The following is a 24,375-nucleotide window of genomic DNA, read 5'->3' as shown; positions in this document are numbered from 1 at the left end:
CAAAACAGAACATTTGACATGGCTTGGAATAACAATTCTTTGCTCTCATTTCAGCTCTTGAGCCTAAATAAAAGTCTAAATTATAACCATGCTACCACAATTCAGTATACAAAAAAAAAAAAAAAAAAAAAAATTGGTAATAGTGCACAGTAGTAGATTTCCTTGTGCAGCTTGTTTCCCAGCAGAATTACTGGTAATTTGAGCTGGCAGAAACAACAGTGGTAAGTTTTCAGCAGTCGTAATAGTAGATAAAACCCTTATTTGTTAATGAGAGGCTAATGCAGTCCCCTGACTCTAGGGCCATGATGGCAAACCTATGGTATGCATGCCAGAGATGGGATGTGATACCATTTCCCCTGGCACATGGTGGGGAGAGGAAGAAGAAGAGGCACATGCCTGTTCCTCCTCCTTCCCGACCATCCCTGGCCTCAATTTGCTTTTTCGGAGGCAGCTGAAGGCCGGGGTGTTATGCGGAAGGAAGAGGAAAAGGCGCATGCCTGTTCCTCCTCCTTCCCGACCCTTCCCAGCCACCAGTTGCCTCTCTGAAGGCAGCTGAAGACCGGGAACGGCACAAGGGAAGAAGGAGAAAGAGGTGTGCGCCTGTTCCTCCTCCTTCCTGACCCTTCCTGGCCTCTAGTTGCCACTCTGGAAACAGTTGAAGGCCGGGCACAATGTGGGAGAGGAGGAGGAAGAGGGTGTTCCTCCTTCTTCCTGACCCTTCCTGGCCTCTGGTTGCCTCTTCAGGTGAATGGCTTGGGGGAAGGAAGAGTAAGAGGAGCATGCCTGTTCCTGCTCCTTTCTGACCCTTCCCAACTTCCTGTTGCCTCTCTGGAGGCAGCTAGAGGCTGGGAATGGTATGGGGGGGAGGAGTGTGCACCTGTTCTTCCTTCTTCCCAGCGTTCACTTGCCTCTCCAGATACAGCTGGAACCTGGGAATGGTGTGGGGGACCTTCCCTGGCCTCCAGTTCCTCATCCTTCCTGACCCTTCCTGGCCTCTGGTTGCCTCTCCAGAGGTAGCTGGAGACGGAGGGCAGCACATGTGGAAGAGGAGGAAGAGGCGTGCACCTGTTCATCTTCTTCTTCCCCTCCTGGGTCTTCAACTATTTTGGGAGAGGCAGCTGAAGGCCCGAGAGGGCGGGGGAAGAAGTCCTGCCCTGGAAGTCCAGCCCTCTGGAGGGCAGAAATCCCACCCTCCATAGGGTGAAAGTCCCGCCCCCATCACTGGGTAACACTTGGTGCCAGCAGACCTTTTTGTTTGGGCACTTGGCCCCTAAAAGGTTCACCATCACTGCTCTAGGAAGTTGCCTATCCTTATTCTAAGGATGTCAATGTAAAAGCTCTTAGGGTGCCACATGCCATTATTGAGCATTAATGCAATTAACCTTTTAATTTTTGGAAACTTATTACACATATATCTTGCCTTTATTCCATGGTGAAGCAGTTTTTACAGGGACTCACATATGGTTCTCCTCCCAGAAATTGATTAGGTCTGGTCTACACAGATTAAGCCATGCTGCTGTATCAGTTACATTCGTACCAGGTCTAGGATTTTAATTTAATCATGTTGACACGGTATATGGTAGGGAATACACGTTGATGATGGTGGTGGTGGGGATTATTGAGAGTAGCAAGGTCTGGGCTGTGCCAGAGTTTTGCAAAAGCTAATGTATTGATGTTAGCATTACCTGAGTTATGTTTTTAGTTATGTCTTGAGTTACATTTTAATAGCATATTACTTTCTAACTGTTTCTGGCACTTAGAAATGCAAAATATGTCCAAGAGCTTCTCAAAAAGAACCTTTCTGCCAGTAATGTTTTTGTTGTTAATGGTTTGGGTATTTGGCAGGTATGTTATTTTTCTAAAATGTTTTGTTGACCCCTCACAATGCCCCCAAGCAATGTGTTTTGCATGACTTCCAAGATCTAATGGTCTAAATACGAGGCTGACTTGCTGTGTTGGGGCAGGTAAGAAACCTGTTTTTCTCTCATGTGCTTTAGCATGGGGAGCTTTCATCTAGATGTGTCTTTCCTGATTTTGGCATGCACATATTAATAATTAAGTGGATTGGCAATCCCTCTGGATTGCTGTTATAGGTGTCAGGAATGACAGATATGCAGTAGGGAAGATTACATATGCATCTTTTTATCTAATAAATTTTTAAAAAATTGCCTATTCTTTTGTGGTTTTGTTTTGTTTAAAATAGGTGCCCCTTACTGAGCCCGTGGATCCAGTGGATATGGAAGATTACCTTTTTGCACACCCACTTGCAGTGGATTCCGGTCCTTTGAGAGATTTGCTTGAATTCCCATCTGATGATATTGAAGTTATTTACAGTCCCAGGGAGTGCAGAACCCTCGTATCAGCTGTACCTGAAGAGAGGTAAGGGATAAATAGAAACACGTGCAAATATGTTCAGGAGACAGCCCAGCTGACCCTGCTGAAAGAACTGGATCTTGTCTTTTCATATATTTTTTTATTCTTTTCACACTCACAGCAGTACACTGAGACCAAGGCTGTATCTGCATGTGCCCAGTAATACTCCTTCCTCCATTTTCATGATGATCAGTCCAGATGACACAGGCTCAAACCCTGCTTCTGGTGTAAACTGCCCTGATGATCTATGGCCATTTTAACCTGCATTATATCACAATTATAATGGAGACCTTTTGCTCTGGATCTTTCCCGATAATCCATGGCCTGTTGGAGCAACATCAGGCAGTTGTTTACAGTGCATCCAACTGTGCTGCATACCGCTGCCAGCATGATTTGCTCCCTCTGAGGTCAAAACAAGAAGCCCAGCCATGTGGTCAATGCAGGAAGCCTTGTTTTTGGCTTCAAGGGGAGTGATCCACACTGGTGGTGGCAGGCTACACAGTGGGACACCCATCTGAACACCAAGCTGCCTAGTGTTGCTCCAGAGTGCCTGGAGTACTTTGGGGCAGTTTTGGGGTCAAACTACTCTGGGCTACTGTTAAAGTATTCCGGCCCATGTAGACTTGACCCAAGGCACCTTGGGGAAAAAAGGAGGTACAAGATTTAAAAGGAAGAGAGAAAGGGGTTGTGGCAGAAAAGGGAACTGCACCTTTGAAATTTTTGGCTGAGATAACAAGGAAAATAAATAGTGGATTGACTATCGAGGTAAAAAGCAGAAGACCTATAGTATGAAGACCTATAGCACATGAGGGTGCGGGAGCATAACAAGAGGGAGTTTTTGGAGAAGGGAGAAGGAAGGAAGAAGAATGTTTAAAAGGAAATGTTGTCTATGTGAATCAGTTAGGATGGGTTACCTTCTATCTCAGTATTGCTACCCCTCAGGGATCTAACTAAGTGATTCCTTTTCCTCAGACAGTACCAGATTTAAATGGGAAGACAGCAAGCCATGTTGTTTAGGCCTAAAAATAAACTCACTGATGGGTTGTTACTCAATTTCATGCAATGAATGGAAGACTTTTTCTTTGAATTAAGAGAAAAGGGAACCCTATAGTATCTAGAGATAACTAGGAACATACATGATCACAGAATGTCAGTGGTATATATTAATATAATATTGAATGATTGTTATTTCAGCTGAAAAAATGTATTTTTGTACTTTGTAGAAATCATACAAATTTCCTCTTTTCTTATCTATAGCGAAATGGACCCACATGTGAGGGATTGTGTAAGAAGTTATACAGAAGATTGGGCCATTGTGAACAGAAAGTAAGTTATGTTTCTCCATATAGAAATAAACACTTGAATTGTGTGGAATTCATAATTTGTTAAGGAACAATGGCTATACATGCAGATCTCCTGTAAGATCATTTAGCACTTCTCCAAAAGAAAGATTATCATTCTGTAATATTAGGGGAATACCCTGGCTCATTTCTTTACACTTATATTTTTCCCTGTCAGGAAGTAAGTGAAAGGTTTTTGTCTTAAATATATAAGCAGAGAGATCATTTGCAGTGAATGAATACCGTTATCAGTGGTTTGACTCATAAGTTGTATGAGGATGGGGTCTTTTGTGTAAGGCTGCAGTCTGTGTCACATCTACTGTCCTTTACTCACATTTGTAATTACGTATTATCACAAAGGCAACAATTAACTAAGAGACTTGTACAATATAGACTCAGTGAAGGAAATGCAAAGTTACCCCTGAAAAGGTATTGGAAGAGAATGAATAAAACTAAGAGCCCCTTCAGAGAGCACAAGAATGTTACTTGCTTGTCCAAGGGCGCAGTCACTCAGTACCAAAAACCACATGACATACAGACAGTTGGAGAAAATACAGCCATAACTTTATTGATTACAGCTGAAAACAGGTTTGGCCAAATGCTTGGGTCCGGATCCAAGCATTGACCAACCCACCTGTTGATTGATGAGCTCAACTCATCTGGTAAATTTTGACTGAACCTGAAGTGGGCAACACTATTATTTTCTCTTTTGTATGCCTCCTGTTGTTTTAAAGAGAAGATAAAAGAAAGAATGGAGTGGAGAAAACAAGTTGGAAAGGGGATATAAAAAGAAAGTAAGAGGGCCATGTACTATATAAAATTAAAAACTTCCTGTGTTTTAGCTTAGGTGTAAGAGCAGAACCTGGCTCTAAAATTGATAAAACACTATTGCCTCAGGAATGCCTGCCATTATTTAACATTGTTACTGAATGACCCAACTCTTAAATTGCAAGCACTTGTGGTTCCATATCGTGGGAATGCCAGAAGCATCGTCCAGTAACTGTACTTTGAGAGTGGGTGAATAAGGAAAAACAGTTAATCTACCATTCCCCCATGTGTAATGGGTCAACATGTTAATACATCATCTTCACAAAGTGGGTGGAAACATATTGATTGATTGATTGATTGATTTTATATGCTACTTTTCTTCCAATATGGGAGCCATGACGGTTTCCAGAGCAACAAATTAGAAACGCTTACAACAAAACATACGTCATGTTGCAGTATTATCCAGCCTAAGTTACCTAAGTGCATGTGAAGAAGTTGCAATCTAGTTCTTCTCACAGAGAATGACTTTTTAAATAAAGTATATCTTGTTTAACATTGATCAAGAGGAAAGCCCAAGGATTTGGAATTTAAAAATAAAATTATCTGGTAGTAATTTCTTTTCTTTTTTTCTTCCTTTTTAATTTTTTTTCCAATTTCAAGGATAATAATAATAAATAAATCGTTTATTTATAGCCCGCCTTTCCTTGAGATCAAGGTGGGTTACAACATTTCAATAGCAACAAACGATAAATATAAACAATACGATATACAGCAAGTCAAACATTAAAAACAAGAGTTAAAACACAATTTAAAAAGCATACAAAAACTAGCCAAAATACAAGTGCAAAGGAGGGGGGAGAGGAAGCATTACAACATCTGGGGGAAAGCTTGTTTGAAGAGAAAGGTTTTGAGTCTCTTCCTAAAAAGGTCGAGGGAGAGGGTCGAGCGGAGCTCTTCGGGAAGCAAGTTCCATGACTGCGGGGCTGAGATTGAAAACGCCTCTGTGCAGTCGCAGAGTGTTTTGAAGGTGGAACCATCAAAAGTTGCTTCCCGGCAGACCTGAGTGTGCAGGGCGGATTATATGGGGAGAGGCGGTCCTCCAAGTACCCTGGGCCCAAGCCATTTAGGGCTTTATAGGTTATAACCAACAATGTTCCTGCTTTTAACATTTGTCAGACAATAATAGCCAATCTGTTCCATTTGGCAGTCCCCAGTGTTCAGTGACAAGTTCAATCCGACCCTTACATCTAATGTTGGTCTTTATTCATATTTGGAGTCAGAGAGGAGGCCCTGATGAGACTGGAGATCTGGACCCCACAAATCCTGATATTTCATGGACTCCTAATGGCAAATTCAGTGGGATTTCCCACTGTCCTGATTTTCCAGCATGCTGAACTTGGGGAGAGCTGCCATCTAAATAGGAAGCTCTTTTCTCTAAAATGTTATCTTCCTTAAGGAACACTTAAGGAAGGCATGGAGTTAGCAGTCTTCCCTAGGTAGAACCATTCTACCTAGTTCAATAATTCTCATATAGTGTTGGTGCCTCCTGAGTATTTCCTGAGGAGCATCCTTTACCCATCTGACATGTATTTGAATATCTAGCAATCTTTGACAGAAGATATCAGAGCTTGGAAATGCACTTATGGGCTGCAAGACCTAGACTGTCGCAGCCAGCATGGGTGCAGGCCCTGCTGCCTGGCAGATTCTGGGAATTGAAGCTCAATTAAAGTAATTTTTCCAAGCTCTGGCTCATATGATGCAAGAACAGGTTTGCACCCAGCATAAGAATCCTGGGTGGGAATATATGTTCAAAATATCACTTGAGAATGCAACATCCATGAAGATATCCTAAGGGGAAAGTTTGTCTTTGACAACTACGATAACCTAGTAGTGTGTGCAACAAGAAATTTAATGGAGTAAAGTGAGCAGGCTGGAGGGGGAGAGACAGATCATTTAGTGTTTTTTTTTCTGCAGCTAGTGCAGAAAGCAAACAGGCTGCTACAGGAAGGAATCTTCCTCCTTGTCATCTTCGTCCTCCATGTCTAATATAAAAACACAGTAAGCTGTTGCAGAAAGATTGGTCTCCATCTGTGTTCTGCTGTTATTCAGCAGGTGAGGTAACATTTTCACAGGACTTGGAAAAGGAAATGCCTAGTAGACTACTTTGGAGGTGTGAATGAGAACATGACATCATGCCATTATGATCTGGGACATGGAAGATAGGAACATGTGTAATTTTTTTGTGCTGATTTTATCTTGGAATTGCTTGTGCTGCTATTGTACTTCACGTAGGCTTAGAATATGAAAGGAGACATGTATATCACATTGATACAGGAGGCTTTTTGGCAGCCAAGAAGGCCTTAAAAGCAATCCTTTCCATAAAAAAACAAAAAACAAAAATGAACCACTCTCCACGGCCATGACAAAAAAAACTCCAGTAGATCAGTGATGTGAAAGACACAGTTTACTTTGACTAAATGAAATATACAGGTTAGGGAGGGAAATAACTTTTGCAGTTATTAATTTCCGGTTTAAAGTAATAGCAATAGCAAGTACATTTCTATACCGCTTATCAGTGCACTTAAAGCACTCCCTAAGCGATTTACAAAGTGTATGCTAATTGCCCCCAACAATCTGGGTACTCATTTTAGCGACCTTGGAAGGATGCAAGCCAGAGTCGAGTTTGAGCCCTTTTGCTGGTATTGAACTTGCAACCTTGTGGTTTGTGAGTGAGTGGCTGCAGTACAGGCATTTAACCACTGTGCCACCAGGGCTCTGTAACGGTCAATAGATTTCCTGGCAGATGGGAAACCCTGCAGTGAGACTTTTGTGCAGGGATTTGTCCCAGTATATGTCCTGAAGTCTTACAGCTGAATTATTCTATGGAGAAACACCTGGCTTTCTCAAGGCAGAATCAAGTTTGCTGTGCCAAGATCAGATTTCCTGCATAGAAACACTGTTTCTGTCATTATTTTTGTTTGTGGATGAAAAAAGTAATGTGTATTTCACTGCTGAATAAGTCCTCCATAATACTTTAGGGCATCCAAATACAGTTGGACCTTTGTATCCATGGGGATCTGTTCTGGGAACCCCCCCCCCCCCAGCAGATATGAAAAACGTGGGACCTTATCTCTAATGGCAGTGTAACGTGTGCATGGCTGCTAGTGTGGCCACATGCACACATTGCCATTTGAGATAACAGGGCCTGCTGTCCATGAATGTTCAAATCCGGGGATGGCAAACCCATGGATGGTGAGGTCCCATAGTAAGGGATAATAATTTTTCTTCCATAACTTGGAGAGAACTATACTAATTACTTTCCCTTGCATGTGAGGATGAAATAATTGAGTATCCACATCCTTAATCCATTAAATTATTGTGCCCTCTAGGTATCATCCCACTGTTGGCTAACATGTGAATATGCTTTATGGGATTCTGTGAGTGTGTGGATATTTGGGTAGTGGTGCTTTATCTTCATTACAAAATGTGTACTCTGAGCTAAATATAAGGACTTGTAAAACTCCACCAAAAACCATTGGACTCCGTCCCTTCCTTTAACTAAAGACTAAATTTCTAGTAAGGTGCTTAACATTTCAGATATTTTTAATATTTTATGGATTTTTTTTGTGGGTGAGGATATTATTTAATCTATTCTTTTCTTTTTAACAAAAATAGATATCACAAACTGGGAACAGGATTTAACCCAAACACATTAGACAAGCAGAAGGAGAGGCAGAAAGGCCTGCCCAAACAGATCTTTGAGTCTGATGAAGCGCCAGATGGCAACAGTTACCACGATGAACAAGTAGTGTACCTTATCAAATCTGCTGTCAAATATATGTGTGTGTGTGTGATAATTCCTTCTTTGATTTATATTGTAAACTGCCCTTGATTTCTTCAACCTCAGGATGACCTTAAAAGACGATCCATGTCAATAGATGATACACCCCGTGGCAGTTGGGCCTGCAGTATATTTGATCTGAAGAACTCTCTCCCAGATGCATTGCTTCCAAATCTTCTGGACAGAACCCCAAATGAAGAAATTGACCATCAGAATGATGATCAGAGGAAGTCCAATAGACACAAGGAGCTTTTTGCATTGCATCCAGCACCAGATGAGGTATTGGCAAGATACTTAGAATTTATTCATACTAGCCCCCTCCTGAATTCAAATACCTCTGGTTTGTGAGCACTTGCCTATTATAATATGAATAGATGAAGCCTTCCATTTCATGAAGTCAGCAAAGAGAGAAGAAAAGGAGAGCATCAAGGAGACTTCTGGAGGCAACCAAGCTGGGAAGAAGTTTGGGAAGGAAGCGTTCGTTTTTCTTGCATCTTCCTAGCCTAGCTGCGCCCTCCAGAAGCAACCAGGCTGGGAAGAGGCTTGGGGAGCGAATGCTCCCTCGTCCTGCATCTTCCCAGCCTGGTTGCCTCATCCAGAAGCAACCAGACTGGGAAGAGGCTTGTTGAGAGAGCTCCCTCATCCTGCCATCTTATTACCATATTGACTCATGTATAAGTAGACCCAGTTTTTTGGGGTCAATTTTGTAGTGTAAATTTTTAGACTTATAGACGAGTATATACAGTACATGCTGGGGAGCCTATGTGGTGTAATGATTTCAGTTTTGGATTAGGACTCTGGGAGACCAGGGTTCAAATTTCCAGGTAGCCATAGATGCCCCCTGGGTGACCTTGGACAATTGATAATATTTCAGCCTCAGGCAAGGGCAGTGGCAAACTCCCTCTGAACAAATCTTCCAGGAAACCCCCATGATAGATATGGTTTAGGGTCTCCTGAAGTTGTAGGCACAAATCTATATTCTGTTGCCCTTAGCGTGAGCCCTATTTAACTCAGCTGGACTTACTTCTGAGTAATAGACATACATAGAATTGCATTTCCTACACATTATATACTGTTCTCTATAGCCACGAGGGTCTGTGAATTGTGTGAAAATAAAAACTAAAATTACCTGATGGAATGTGCAGGATTCTGCCACATTCCTTGATGTCATACTTCCCAATATAGATTTTGAGACCTTGGCTGTGGCTCAGAGGTAAGCAGCTTCTCAGTGTGATGGATGTGCTACTGTGCCCCCCCCACACACAACTACTGGATGTCACACTACTGCTAAATGAGCTATGTGGCTGATGCCAAGGATCCCAGCACATTTGCCATTGTAATTCAGAAGGACTTTAGTGGTTAAGTATGGTTCCTCTTAGGCACTTTAGTCTGGTTTCTCAATTCATTTGAAATGTGGTGCTGGGGAAGAGTGCTGCCAAAAAGAGAAACAGATGGGTCTTTGAACAGATCAAGCCTGAACTCTCCCTGAAAGCCAGGATGACTAAACTTAGACCATCACACTTTGTCCACATCATGCACATCTCATTGCAAAAGATAATAATGCTAGGGAAGGGTGCAGAAAGAGAGGAAGACTGTATGCCAGATGGATAGATGGAGGTTACAGGTATGAATTTACAGGATTTGCAGAACAGTGGAGGACAGTGGGTCTTGGAGAGGTCTCATTCACATGATCACCTTGAGTTGGGATTGACTCGAGTGCATTTAACAATAACAACACGGTTCCTCTTATATCATAAAGTCTTGCAGAAGGGAGGGGGGGGGGGTTAAAATGCTCCTCCTCTTCTTTTGCTTTCTTTCTTTCTTTGGTGTTACTGGTGCTGTATTGCATTGGCACACTTCTACTGGCAGTAGATGGGTTGGCAGGCTCCTCAAAAACAGTGAGGAGCAAATATATGTGAGCTTCCCAACCCTGCTTTAGTCAATGAACTTTGCAAAATCTTGTTCCAAGGAAAGTTGTTTCTCTAGAACGGCTGTCAAAGTTGCCTAAACTAGCACACAATTAAAACATAAATGTGTGCTTTGAGACATTGCTTTCCAAAGTATTTTCTTTACAGACCTCTAGTCTGTTATTATGTAGCTACCCTCACTTAAATCCCTTCACTGTTATTTATAGTTGCAGTAACTGCCACATGCTGTTAAGCCTTCAAGATTAAATTGTATTCATGCTTTCGAAGATTGAGAAGCGAGCCCATTCTACCTTTTTTAGCAGTTTAACAGTGTAGAGTACTTTGTTTGTGGAAGTACTGCATGCATTGCTTATTGGGTTTGTGTCCAATTCTAGGATGAGCCAATAGAAAGGCTGGGCATTCCTGAAGTCCCCAAGGAACACTTTGGTCAGAGGCTACTTGTGAAATGTTTGTCTTTAAAGTAAGTATTTGACTCACAAGCTTGCACAGTCCCATCCTTTTGCTCAATGTTCACATATTTGTTTACAGATTGAGTCTTCCTTATCCAAAATTTTTGGGACCAGAAATATTTTGGATTTTTAATTTTTTAAAATATTTCTCTCTCTCTCTCTCTCTCTCTCTCTCTCTCTCTCTATATATATATATATATATAATGGAAATGAATATATTTCCATATACATAATCTAGGAAATGGGACCCACATCTAAACATGAAATTAATTTTGTTTTTGTTTTGTATACACATTATATATATAGCCTGAGGTAATTTTATACATAATATTTTTAATAATTTTGTGCATGAAACAAATTATTTATACACTGAACCATCAGAAAGCAAATGTTATCACTATGTCAGCTACCCATGTGGACAATTTTGGATTCTGGTGTATTTCAGAATTCTGAATGAGACTCAACCTGTATCTGTTTCTTGTACTGAAACATATACACTGGTACCCCGGGATACGAACGCGCCGCGTTACGAATTTTTCGGGTTACGAAAAAAAAACATTTAATTAATTATTTCCGGGTTACGAAGGTTTCCCCGGGTTGCGAAAAAAAGCCGGCGCTATTTTAAATGGAGCCGCGGCGGAGCCGCGGCTTTTCCCCATTAGCGCCTATGGGGATTCGGCTAACGAAAGACTTCCGGGTTACGAAAATGGCGCCGGAACGAATTAATTTCGTAACCCGGGGGACGAGTGTATATCAAATCACAGGGTACACCAGGTCTTCTTTGTGTCAACTTCTTCAGTACTTGGGAGGAATTCTAGATTCAGTGGAAGAACAAATAAGTGTTTCAGTATTCTAGTTCTCCAAGACTTCAATATTTATGGCCTTGCGGGAGTGCATGTTTTATCTTCACCACCACCACTACCAGTGAGCAGTTGGTGCAGAGGAAATGGGTCAAGATGAACCTTTTCTTCCTCTGTTGGAATATTCAGACTCCAATTTGATAGGCAAGAAATTCTGTACAGAAAAATGGAATTAATCATCCACAGAACATATCATTAATATATAGTATTCGTTCCACATGACGTGCTGATATCTATTCAGTTATATAGGATAACTTAATGATGTGAAGGCACACATCAAGAACAACAAATACAAATTTGCAAAGTAGAAATCCTCCATGTTTTCTCCACATGATAGCAATATATATAACCTACACATCTAGAGTTTTTATGCCTCTAAGACACCGACTGATGGTTAAGAACATTGTAAAAAGGCTGTTACTCTCATTTTTTGCTTTTGGGCTACTGGAGACATCTTCTTGGCCACTTGGGAAACAGGATACAAGATTAGATTGATCTTTTATCTTACCCAATATGGCTCTTCATACTCAGTACTAGGCAGGGCTTTAGCCAACTGTTGTCTTTGGCTAGAAGTCTCAGTAGAGTGGGGGCAAACAGTGCTCTTATCTTTAGTTACTGACATTGCTCTTGTGGTTGTGAGTTGGCAAAGTCTGTCCATCTGAAACCAGCTCCAGCAGTTGTAGAGTCACATTTGCAGAGCTATTGGGACCTTTTGGGAATTAGAAGATAACCGTGCTGGCTGATTTAGCAGCATACAGACAGCCATATATATATTCTTCAATTCTAATGCAATTATTTGAAGAAAGACATCTGTTCCACCTGAATTTTTAAAAACTTTCAAACATAATGTAAAAAATTGTCAGCCCTATAATTCCTTTTATATAATTTAAAGCTAACACATGTATGTGTCTTCACAGTTTCCTGGTAAATGTATGATTTTTCCTCTGTTCACATATGGCGTCTATCTCATAATCAAAAGAAAATAGATTTAATAAACCAACTCACAAATAGAGGAAACTGTTGCAGTAGAACATGGGTCAGGTGATTGTCAAAGTGATCCAAACCTGAAGCTTCAAAGCTATGCCTGTTTCTCTCAATCTTAAGACATGAGGCAGTTAGGGAAGTTTTCACTGGGGAGCAGAGAAACCTGTTAAACAAGTTTAATGAAGTGGAGCTCCTGAATGTAGGGTTACCTGCAGCTGGTTCGTTGCCTATAACTCTTCTCTAATAATATGAGGTAAAATTTTACTGGTTTTCCCTTAGAGAAATAAAGCACAAAACTGATTTTCCACATGGCTGTATTCATCTTGTATGTCCTCAGTTAGGTCAACCCTGCTTGTTAGGGAGCTCCAGTTATAGTGAAGCACTTCTCGTAACTGAGATATATGTGAACTTGTCTCCTACAGGGAAACCACTTTAAGTCCTGACACTAATCCAGTGCTACTTCTATGGCCTTTACTTTTACAAGGTGCTGTAATAATAAGATGTAGTACTTGAAGATCTCACTTGTGAGGTATAGCTGGATAGAAAAAGGAATCACAGAGCTTTATCGAGATTTTCCTTTTACAGAACTCTCTTCAAATTAGATTTTTTTTTTAAAAAAAGATTGCATTTATTATACAGAGTTTACATGTATCTTTTGTAGCTGTTTTAAACAAGATTCAGAATTGGTTTGGGTGTATAGAAGGGGAAATAACAAGGGTACATTGTTAAGGGTCATCATTTTAGAAAATGTAAGATTTCACCCACAAGCTGCATGGTTGTGGGGGTGAGGATACAGAAAGATGCAAATTGTGACCCTCCCCATAAGCCTTCAAAGAGCTGTATGAGGTGATTGATGCAAGTCTGTGAAGCTGCTAGTAATCTTGAAGTGTGAAAGCAATCTGCTTATGCAGAGTCAGTTTCTTTGAGGCCAGTACATTTTTTGGGCAAGATTCCATTGTGCAGGTTAAGGATACATATATTAATATATGTCATATGCCAAGAAAACATTTTCTCTGTTTATACCTCTGCTATTGGATTTGAATATATGAATAAGTCCTAATTCAGCTGTTTCCCTTACCATGCTTCCTTTGAAATTGCTTGTTGTAGAGTTGTTACTTGAAGATCATTAATAATAAGACCAGGAAAATTAAAATTGTTCTGCTGCTCCTTTTTTTGGGATATTTCCATTTCTAATATCAAGTTTGGTCCTTGGGTTAGACCAAATACTCCCTGTTGGTGGAGTATGTCTTTTTTCTCCATCACCTACCACTTACACTGGTGTAATGCACCAACTCTCAATACTGTAGTGGCCAAAATCACCTTGGTGCAGCAGCTAATGTAACTGCACTGATGTTGATGTGGGGGAAAGGCCATGATGGAAATACAATACTAGAGAAGCAGGCTGATCAGAACCAGCTTATTTAGTTTGCCTTTCCTTGCCACTGTTAATCCTGGAGAAGGAGCAATCAGTGTAGTGTGAAAATGTGGTTCTGGCAAAACATTTGTAATGCTTGAAACAGACAATGCTGGAGTGTGTCTAGAGGAGGGCAACCAAAATAGTGCAATTCTGAAAACCATGCCCTATGAGGAGCAGCTTAGGGAGCTGGGTATGTTTAGCCTGAGTAAGAGAAGGAAAGAGAGGTGACATGATAGCCCTGTTTAAATATTGGAGGATGCAGCACGTTTGTTTTCTAGAATATGGAGCAATGGACTTAAACTAGAAGAAAACAGATTCCACCTAAACATTAGGAATAATTTCCAGACAGTAAAGGCTGTTTGACAGTGGAATATGCTGCCTTGGAATGTGCACTAACATGTAGTTCATAAACAGTCAGAATTATGGGTTATTGTTATGTATAGACATGGCCACTGTGTAGGATATTCTAGTCATGTAAAGTCTAGACTCTAGAGGCATGGACAAGAGGTTGTATTAAAGTTGAACTGTATGCAATCAAAGGAGGAAAAAGTAACATGTGGGGCAGTGTGTTCCTTTCCTCCCTCATTCTTTCTTAGACATTGTGTGAGGAGGACTACAATTTATGAAACTGTATCCCAATGCTATCTTTAGTACAATACTGCTCAAGCTATGTGATGCTGAGGACTGGCAATCCTTTTTTCTTAATGTGCCAAGGACCAATATCACTTTGACTACAACTTCTTTCTTCCCTGGAAATTTGCTGTGGACCAGCAACAGCTCATGGGACAGCACCATTCCTTAGACAACCACTTTGAGTAGCATTACTCTAGTGAACCATTCAGCTGCAAGGATTTCCTTGAAATAACTTTGCTACAGTTTTGTTGCAGTTAATGCCTTATGTTGCATGCATAGATTAAATCAATATCTTCTCCTTTCTTTAAAGATTTGAAATAGAAATTGAGCCAATTTTTGCAAGTTTGGCTTTGTATGATGTAAAAGAAAAGAAAAAGGTGAGTAATTTACCTGGTGCTTGCTTCCTTTCCACAGAGCTTGAAATGCAGGTAGATAGATGTAGGAACTAATAGCACCTTTCTGCTTAGTAGCTGTAAGATTCACTGAAAGATTGTGGTTAGTTTTTGTCACCACAATAGAAATATCACTAATGAATTAGGAAGTGGAATAAGAGCTGGGGTGGGGAATGATAAAAGGGAAAATATACAAAATATGACAGAATAAGTTGGTTAGGACAGAACAACTTATGCTAGTTACGTGAAACTGTATTTGGTATATCATGTAAAACTGATGAAAGTCATGGTGGATGCGTCAGACAGAAGGTGTCTGATTCTAGGACAGGAGATTTGACTTGATGGTCTATACTGAATTTATTTCAATTCTGTATTGTTACGATAGCCAAGTATAGGTAGGCCACAAGTTGACTGCTCTTGCACTAAATTAGTAATTAAAATTTTACATGTGAACTGGATAAATCTGAAGTGTTCTTGTGTCCTTCTAGTGTTCTCCTGTATGGCCAGGAGGTTGACTTTGGTGGGCTTTCATTTTAATTTCCCTGAATCTTGGCTTGTTGTGTTTTCCAAACCAGAGATTCTGCGGAGTTCTACAATCTGTACTCAGTTTCAAGGCAAACCAAATGTGCTGTGAAGCTGGGTTGTTCAACTAAATGGAGTTTGTTGTAAACTACAACCCCTATGTGACAAGCCAAAAGTTAGGGGCTGAGGCTTATGGGAGGAGTGGAGACCATGTAAGCAGATTCCAGTTTTGGTAGATTCCAGCTAGTGCACATTATGATAAATCACATGATATGTGATTGCTGTAGCATGTAAGAAATAATTTCATTGACCTTTCCCTTAAGCCACTAATGTTAGCATATCAGCTGTCTGATCAATTGGAAATTATACTTAGTCATCTTATAGAGCAAAAGGAAATGAGTAAAAAGCAAAATAACAGAAGTTTGTTTTTATTGGTCATGTTTCAGGCACACATGATACATGGGATGAAAAAAGCAATATATATATATATATATATATATATATATATATATATATGAATTCATGGTTAATGGGCAATGAAATAGTGCCCAAGGATGAAGAACAGACGTGTGGATACTTTGGTTATGCTGTACATGTTGTTGGAGTATATCAGTTTTATAGCTGTTATCTGATGATGGGACTAAGGTCCTGTTAGATTAGAAGAAGGTTAATATTTGTCTGCTGCAGCAACTCCCAACATGGCTAGCCCAGTAAACCATTTTTAAATGCTTATAATCCAGAGGTATTTAAAAATGGTTTACTGTGCTGTTCATGCTTAGAGCTGCTGCCCACAGATGTATGCCAAAAAAGATAGGCAAGATTTATCTATGTAGCTCTAAAATTGCAGTGTCTTTCTGCCCTCCCTCCCTCCCTCCCTCGCTCCCTTCCTTCCAACCCCCTCTCCCCAAAACAAATCTTAATATATTCCTGTAGTTATTTACAATCTGTCATTGATTGCTGGTACTGTTACGTCCAGATTCTTCAGTTTTGTACAACCAAGTAAAAATACCATAGTTGATAAATACTGTGCAGTGTTATGTCTTCAAGTATCCTCATATCTCTCAAGAAATTTTATTTAGATTTACAATATGAATTTTTGATTTGTACAAGGGGAAATGTCCACCAAAAAATTAAGTTCTCTTAGCTGGCTTTGGCACCGTATCAGCATGCATCTGTAAAAGTGCTCTCCAGATAGCCAGATGGAATCCAGGCATCCTGCAAAATATTTTATTTACCAAGCTGTTAACTCGGTTCAGATTATTGTCTTCCAAATTCACTGCAGTTTCTGAAAGACCAGTGAAGATATGTGTTCAGATACGTTTATATTTGACTGTCCTCAAGCCTACCAGTCTCATGGCATGTGGCCAATATTTTCATTAGTCGATAAACTTAGGCGGTAGGGGGATCAATTTTCTGCTTTTATGTTTTATTTGTTTGGACCTAAATTGCCTAATACATTAGTTGTCATATTTTTACTAGTTTAGCTTTTTTGGTAAATTTCACCTCCCCATAGTATTGTGGGTTTTCTTGTGGTATATTTTTAAATAGACACAAAGCATATGGTACAGATATGTATGGCTTGATATGATGTGGGCAGTATGGAAAGTATTGCTAGATATTGTCATCAGGTGGTATATTTATAATGAATTGCTGTAAGGTTTTTAAATTTGATATGTAATGAAGACTTCAGAGAGTTTTTAAAAAATAATGGTCTGAAATTACCTAGCATTTTCTTCTAGATTTCAGAAAACTTCTACTTTGATTTAAATTCTGAACAAATGAAAGGCATGTTGCGTCCCCATGTTCCACCTGCTGCCATAACCACACTGGCTCGATCAGCTATCTTTTCTATTACATACCCGTCTCAAGATGTCTTCCTAGTAATCAAGGTAAGAAATTGTGTGTGTGTGCGTATATATATACGATACACTTTCATAATGCACCTTGTTTCAAACAGTGCATGATTATTAGTATCTAAGTCTCATTGAATTCAGTGTAGCAATTCTAACTATATCTAAGTCTCAGTCCACTCCATCAACAACAAATGTGGCACAAACTGAAATAGTGATAAACCAAACTAAAGAAAACCCAACTCAGTATATGATATATTTAATATGTATAGTATAGCTTGTCATGAAAGAGATGTTGCTGTCTTGAATTTGGCAAAACTAAATTGGCTTATAGGGTTATTGGCTGTATCAATTATTCTGAATATTCTGAAGTCAAAGCCAGCACACTTTTTAGCACTGGTGAGTCCTTTGGTTATCCATCTGGAAACAAGTACTAAACCCTACAAAACATTTAATTACTTGATACTAATTGTTGGCCATTTACAACTCTGATCCATTTCATAATTACATGGCATGAGAGACCGCTAATGTGCCACAGTTTATCTGCTTATATTTAGCAATTTAGGATGAATTCAGTCCATCTAGATTAGTTGATACTGTTTTTGTTAATTAGCCTCTCATGAGAGAAAAATTTGAAAGAAAAAACGAATCTTTTAAAAATCAGATTCCATATTAACATATCCTTGCTGCTTTCTTCACCTAACTAGATTCAGTCATTTTCCTGTGAGTTTCTTTGCTGCTGGATTTTAAAGACTAAGAAATAGCCTGGTAGTCTCTATGTTTCCAGCCTAGGACAGACAATTCCATGTTTGCTTTGCCATTTCTAATGACATTATGGAACCTCTGAAAGCAATTGTAGAAACAGAGCAATACCTCAGTCTAGAAGACTCATAGTGCAATAGAGTTCTTGCAAAAAAAAAAAAAAAAAAAAAAAAAAAAAAAAAAAAAAAGAATAAAGAAAAAAAGAGGTTCCTAATACCCAGGGAAATGTGCAAAGATTGAGATTCACATTACATTGTCCCCAATTGCCCAAGCGAGAGGGAAGGCTCATTGATGGCAGCATTAAGAAGAGATTCTCTTCTCAAATTTTGCACACGTCTCATTGCATAGTTTCTGAAGCCAGAATCTGCATATATTCACAGCAGTTGATTTTTACAAGATGAGAAGAAAAGATTAACACCATGCAACTGAGACTAGTGTCTAACTAAAAGAGCTTTCCTTTGCACATTAATGCCTGTAAACCCAATGAGATGAGCCTAGCTATCAGTCATTTGTTTGAAATGGTACTGAGATTGTGCTCTGTGAGAAGGAAAAAGACATGAGAAAGGTAAATAAGCTGGAAAAGTAGCATGTGATATGTTACCCCGGGGGGGGGGCTACCACATACATTTTGCCCATACTACTGGTTTTAAAATCATCCCCAGTCTAGTTAGCCATACATCTGTTTGCATTGTAATCTGAGTCCCAAACCAGTTTTGGTAGTGTGAGAATAATCCTTTGTAGAAACACTTTTGCTTCCAAAGCCTAACCATACATCTACGTGCAAAATCAGCCAGCATGTCATTTGTACTTCCAACCTTGAAGGTGCAATATCTGTTTTTGAAAGAAAGGCGATAACATCTCTGAGCTACAAGTTGGTTGAATTTAGTTCCTCTGTTGTCCCTAGCTAGGCTAGCCTACAATGTTTTGCTGTTTCAGACATAGAACAAGATGGTGTCTTATTCCAATCCATTTCATGTACAAAAGCTGACCAAACTGGCAAATGAACCTTTTTTTCACCAATACATTATTCACCACACCTGAAAGAAGCAGTGCAGGATGGGTGACATGGCATGCAGGAAGGGTCAGCTCTGGTCCCCAGAACTGAGAAGCACTCAGAAATCAGAGAGTTCTGACCATCTCTGTTTGTGTGAATACTAGATGGAGTCCTGGCAGTTCAGCTGTTAAATGACTATACTGCAGCCACTCACTCACAAACCACAAGGATTTGAATTCAATACCAACCAGGGGCTCAGGGTTGACTCAGCCTGGTATCCTTCCGAGGTTGCTAAAATGAATACCCAGCTTGTTGGGGGAAATTAGCTTACACATTGTAAACCACTTAGGGAGTGATTAAGTGCACTGATAAGCGATATAGAAATGTACTTGCTATTGCTATACTATTGCTATAGTATCCAGTACTAGAGGTTGCACATGCAGCATCCTTTCTCAACAATACTTTTTGCAAAAATTTACAAAATTTTTGGTCAGATGATCTTGCTGGATTAGGCTAACTGGTGCTATTAATGTGATTAGGTGCCAGGAATGCATGTCTTTCCTAATGCTGACTTCCTTCTTCTCTAGCCTACTTGCTTATTTTATCAGCCATTGATATATAAGAGAATATGTTTGTTCTTTTCTTTGGTACAACAGAATTTTGTTTTGTTGTGCTTTTTAAAAAAAGTTTTATTGTGAGCTTTCCAGTACATTAAAAGAAGAAAAATGTACAAACAAAAAAGATAAAGAAGTAAAAAGACAATAGAAAAACAGAAAAAAGGGGAAAAAATTACAGTACCTTCTGACTTTCCTATTGATGGTTATATGTGATATTTAAAACATTACTTCTCCAGTTGAAACTGCGTCATATACTTCTTCAATTTGGCTAACCCTGCTAATAATAAAAAGCTCACAGTTAACATATTATCATTATATTTCTGCAAAAAATAAGTTAAAGGTTTGCATGCTTATCAAAACCTACAGTTAATATTTTATTCTCATTTTTCTATTAAAAGGCAACCCAAAATTCCCAATCCTTTAAGAGTCTCACCCGTGATTTTCCCCTAATCATAGATAATTAATTTATCCATATCCACTGGATCAAATAATTTCAATCTTTTGTTGACATTTTAAGTCAACATTATGCCAATATTAGCATCATAGTATGATTTCTTTTCACTTTGCAGTAAGCCAACTTTATATTTATCCTATATTTAATCTGTCTCATACACATATATAATTTATAATGTATATCAAATCTTCTCTTTAGTTTTAGTATAACCCAGAAGCATCCTTGTACAGGTATTTTTTTATAAACCAGGCATCCCATATCAGTTAACACATTAAGCTACATAATGTCTCCAAACCAGATAAAACCAATATCTTGCATTTCACTTATAAACCTTTATATCTGACCCTAGATATACAATCCCATCTCATTCCTTGTGAAAATTGGGCATAACGTAACTCATCCAAAGAGAAGAAAAACTGTAGTAAATACACTCCTTCAGCTCTCTAAATGGAAGCCCCCCCCTTTATCCCTTCTTCTTTTCTTTCTTAAGTCCTCTGACCTTCCAGTTACCCATCCCTTCTCCAACCTGAATACCTTTACAGCATTCTTCAGAACTGCCTTCTCAAGACTCATAGTCTCAGTCAATTCCTGCCAGTCACACATTTCTTCAAATTTCACTGAAAGTGCAGGTACAGGGTCACCTCTTTCCACCTCCATAGCTTCCCCTTCAGCTTGAGTCTGCTCTTTCCCTTCGTCATCCAGACAAACCTCTTCTACCATATATGCTTCCCTTTCTCCAGATGTTCCCTTTTAGCTTTTATTTATCATCATTTCTCTTATATCTACTGCTCTTTAAAAATTTCTTCTCAGATTGAGTGGTCCTTCTGGCTTTCAAAACCTTTCCCAACCAACTCTCATTTTCATTAAGCTTTGCCATCATTCCAGTGGAAGTTGACCATAGAATCACACTGGAAAACCTAAAATGCTTGACGAGAACTTATTTTTTCAGTTTCAAATAGGGCAGCAGCAAATACAGTAATCTGCAAATAATCAAATCCATGGATGTTTAACCTGCAAATGTGGAGGAATGACTGTAAATTCACTAGAAGTATTGATGTCACCATTGTTCTCAGTTAAGAAAGTCTCTCTTAAGCATAATCCTATACTTCTGCTCCACTTAATTAAGATGGTTGGTGATGCAGACCTTGTGGCCATTATCTGAAAGGCTTCTAACAAGGCAGGGCAAGTTCATTGCCCCAGTTTCATCCACTCCACCTATGATCTCCCACTAGGAGCAAAGTGCTGCAGACCCACATGGATTTTTCCCCAGTCTTCCTCTGATCTAGGGAGAACATTTTGCTGGTTGATCAGTAAATGCTGCAGAAGGCTTCCTTTCCTGCAATGAGCTGGCTACAAGAACTGACTGCTGTCTGCCATCTAACCCAGAAGTACTGTTTCACACCAGAGGACCTCCACATTCAATTGACATAAAACAGCAGCTGAATTGTATTTTGTGAATGAATCACAGAGATAGATAGTTTGGAGGGAAAACAGAAAAGATTATCCTGGAAGAGCCATAGTGGGTTGCCCTAAACCCTACACAGAAGAATTTTGTGGGACGTTATATATCAGATCTTACATTGCATGTGGAAGTCCTCCTATTCTGAGGCCATATTCTGTTATTCAGAAGAACTCCAGATTCATGGTATATTAACTGTTTAAAAGATGCTGTGTACCCCCTCTTTCTACAATAACTTGAACAACTGCTCCCTCTCCTCCTCCTCCTAGTTCAAAAATTACCTTTTTCCAGCTCAAAATAAGAGGACTTCCACACTGCAATGTTTTGTTCTAGTTCCCACTTTATCATGTGATATTACCAAATGAACAGTTTCAAACAATAGCAAATGCATAAATGGGAGACTCATAAATCTATAGTTTATAAACAATAGTAGAAATGAGTCTTTAAATAGCCAGATGCCAGAAGACTTCCTTCCTATTTGAATTTCATCATTTATTTGTTTTTTAAAAATGCATATAAAATGTACTCAAAATGTACTTACAAGTCAAAAAGCATCCTAAGAAAGGGAGGCAATCCAAGCAAATCAACAGCAGAACACAGACACAAATATTTCCTAACCTTGGTCCAAAAAAAATGCAGATAAGAAGGCAGGGTAGAGTTTAAATCAGCAGCAACAACAAAACAACTTTGGTCTGGGTTTGTACCAAGCAAACTGGAAAAACAAACCTTGGATAAGACTTTTTGGAATGTCCAGGCTTGCTGAGGAATACTAGGAGTTGTGGGTCGAAAAAGTGAATTTTCCAAGCTCTGCTGAAAAACTTAAAAAAAAAAAAAAGCCCTGGAAGTATTGTATTTTGTGGAAGTCTCTTGCATAGACACATAATTGTCTGACTTTTCTCTTTTTCTTTGTATCTACACTTTATATTGCTGGTGCCATTGGGTGTGAAGATTAAATTACATTAAATAATAGATAGTCATTTCATTTGTGTTTATATTGTGTGTGTCACTAAAACCACACTTGCCTTTTTCTTTTCTTTTCTTTCTCATCCCCAGTTGGAAAAAGTCTTACAGCAGGGAGATATTGGGGAGTGTGCAGAACCATATATGATTTTAAAAGAAGTAGATACTGCAAAGGTAAGCAGTTTTTGATGGCCTTTTATGTTATTACAAGCAGTGACTTTTTAAATATACAATTACATTAATTACCCAGTGTAGGGCAGTGAAGAAGTTGATGCTCATATGGAGATCCAGTTCATGAGGTGTATCCAGAAGTGGGAAAAGTTACCTTCTTTGGACTATAACTGTTAACCGGCTGTGCTGAATTGAGAAATTGTAATCCAAAAAAGTAACTTTTTCATGCTCTGGTTCTGTCCAATAGCAATGGCAACTAGTGACATTCAGTGGAATGATGAATCCATTTTCGATTTTAATTCAAATTTTAAAAGAGCTATTCAAGGTGCTGAATTCATTTTGGGGGTGTGGTTCAGAATCTTTATAGTTTAGGCAAAAACATGGAATAGATTCACCACTACATTGATATGGAGCTACAAGCCACTGAATACCCAATGATGAAAGGTATTCAGTACTAGAATAGATAAAGTAAGAGAGTCCGCCAACCCTCTGGAACAGATTTAGAGGGAGGAACTACAAGAGAGGTCATCCAAAATTTGTCTCCTTTCCTATTCTTCTGACATCAGAAATAGGACAGCCATTTAATACAACCCAATGTGTACAACTAACTAAATGGCCTTGGGAAAATGCTATGCTGATCTGGATTTGATGTCAAACCTCATTTGGTGCTATGTGCTTGAGCTCATGGGCTTGCATACTCCCTTCTCACTTTACTTCCTCTGCTTCCTGTTTTACCATGTTTTGCTGTCATTATAGACAATTAGACTGCCATTTGTTAGTCCCTTCAGAACCAGAACTGTACACATGTTCCAAATATGAATTTAAATTCTGCTTCAGACAGCATGTACAATAGTTTTTTCAGTTCTTGTATAAAGAGAAACTGATAACTAGTATTGCTCATGTATCTCTGAGCCATGGTTTGATGTTAGGTAAGGTGAGCAGTTGAGGTAGCTGAGATGTAACAATCTTGGACTAATAAACCATAAGCTTCTTAGATCTAGAATAAATGCTGTACAAGTCAGCCCTCCTCAGCCATGGATTTTTTATCCATGGATTCAAGCATCCACAGCTTGAAATTATTTTTAAAAAGTATAAATTCCAGATAGCAAACCTTGATTTTACTATGTTATATAAGAGACACCATTTTGCTCTGCCATTATATTTTATGGAACTTCAGCATCCATGGATTTTGTTATCCATAGGGGATCCTGGAACCAAACCCCAGCAGATGACAAGGTCCCACTGTCCTCACTTGCACTCTTCTCTTGTGTTCTACGGTTGAATTACATCCACAAATATAATTGCTTTTAAGGGTGCTATGTGAGAGAAGAAAGGAGAGTTTGTGGGCTTTATCACTAACTCTCAGTTAAATACTTGGTTTCATTTGTATAAATGGCATCCTGTCTCTCAGCTGTATAACCAAAGTTATTAAAGCCAGCTTCCAGCCACAGTGTAGATGGAAAGCCAGCTTTTACTAACCCCCAAAATTATTATTATTATTATTATTATTATTATTATTATTATTATTAATAGTATTTATACTATGCTCTTCAGCCAAAATTACATTTTTTAAAATTAGACATTTCCCTGTCCTCAGGCTT

The 24,375-nt window shown here is 39.2% G+C and overlaps 1 protein-coding gene across 9 annotated transcripts in view; it reads left to right on the top strand.

The window, feature by feature from the left end:
• The window catches only part of DOCK7 (dedicator of cytokinesis 7), a 614,518-nt gene that overhangs the window by 486,366 nt on the left and 103,777 nt on the right, over positions 1-24,375 (top strand). For all 9 annotated transcript variants that reach the window (XM_042462522.1, XM_042462521.1, XM_042462520.1 and 6 more), the window contains exons 3-10: positions 2,204-2,379; positions 3,631-3,699; positions 8,157-8,286; positions 8,389-8,601; positions 10,625-10,710; positions 14,904-14,970; positions 17,247-17,396; positions 22,697-22,777. In XM_042462522.1, the coding sequence (XP_042318456.1) occupies positions 2,204-2,379; positions 3,631-3,699; positions 8,157-8,286; positions 8,389-8,601; positions 10,625-10,710; positions 14,904-14,970; positions 17,247-17,396; positions 22,697-22,777 (972 nt within the window). The remainder of the gene's footprint in view (positions 1-2,203; positions 2,380-3,630; positions 3,700-8,156; positions 8,287-8,388; positions 8,602-10,624; positions 10,711-14,903; positions 14,971-17,246; positions 17,397-22,696; positions 22,778-24,375) is intronic.

The sequence above is a fragment of the Sceloporus undulatus genome, chromosome 4 (assembly GCF_019175285.1).
Source record: "Sceloporus undulatus isolate JIND9_A2432 ecotype Alabama chromosome 4, SceUnd_v1.1, whole genome shotgun sequence".
NCBI lineage: Eukaryota > Metazoa > Chordata > Lepidosauria > Squamata > Phrynosomatidae > Sceloporus > Sceloporus undulatus.
The sequence above is the reverse complement of the archived record's forward strand: the minus strand, read 5'-3'. Positions and strand labels throughout refer to the sequence as shown.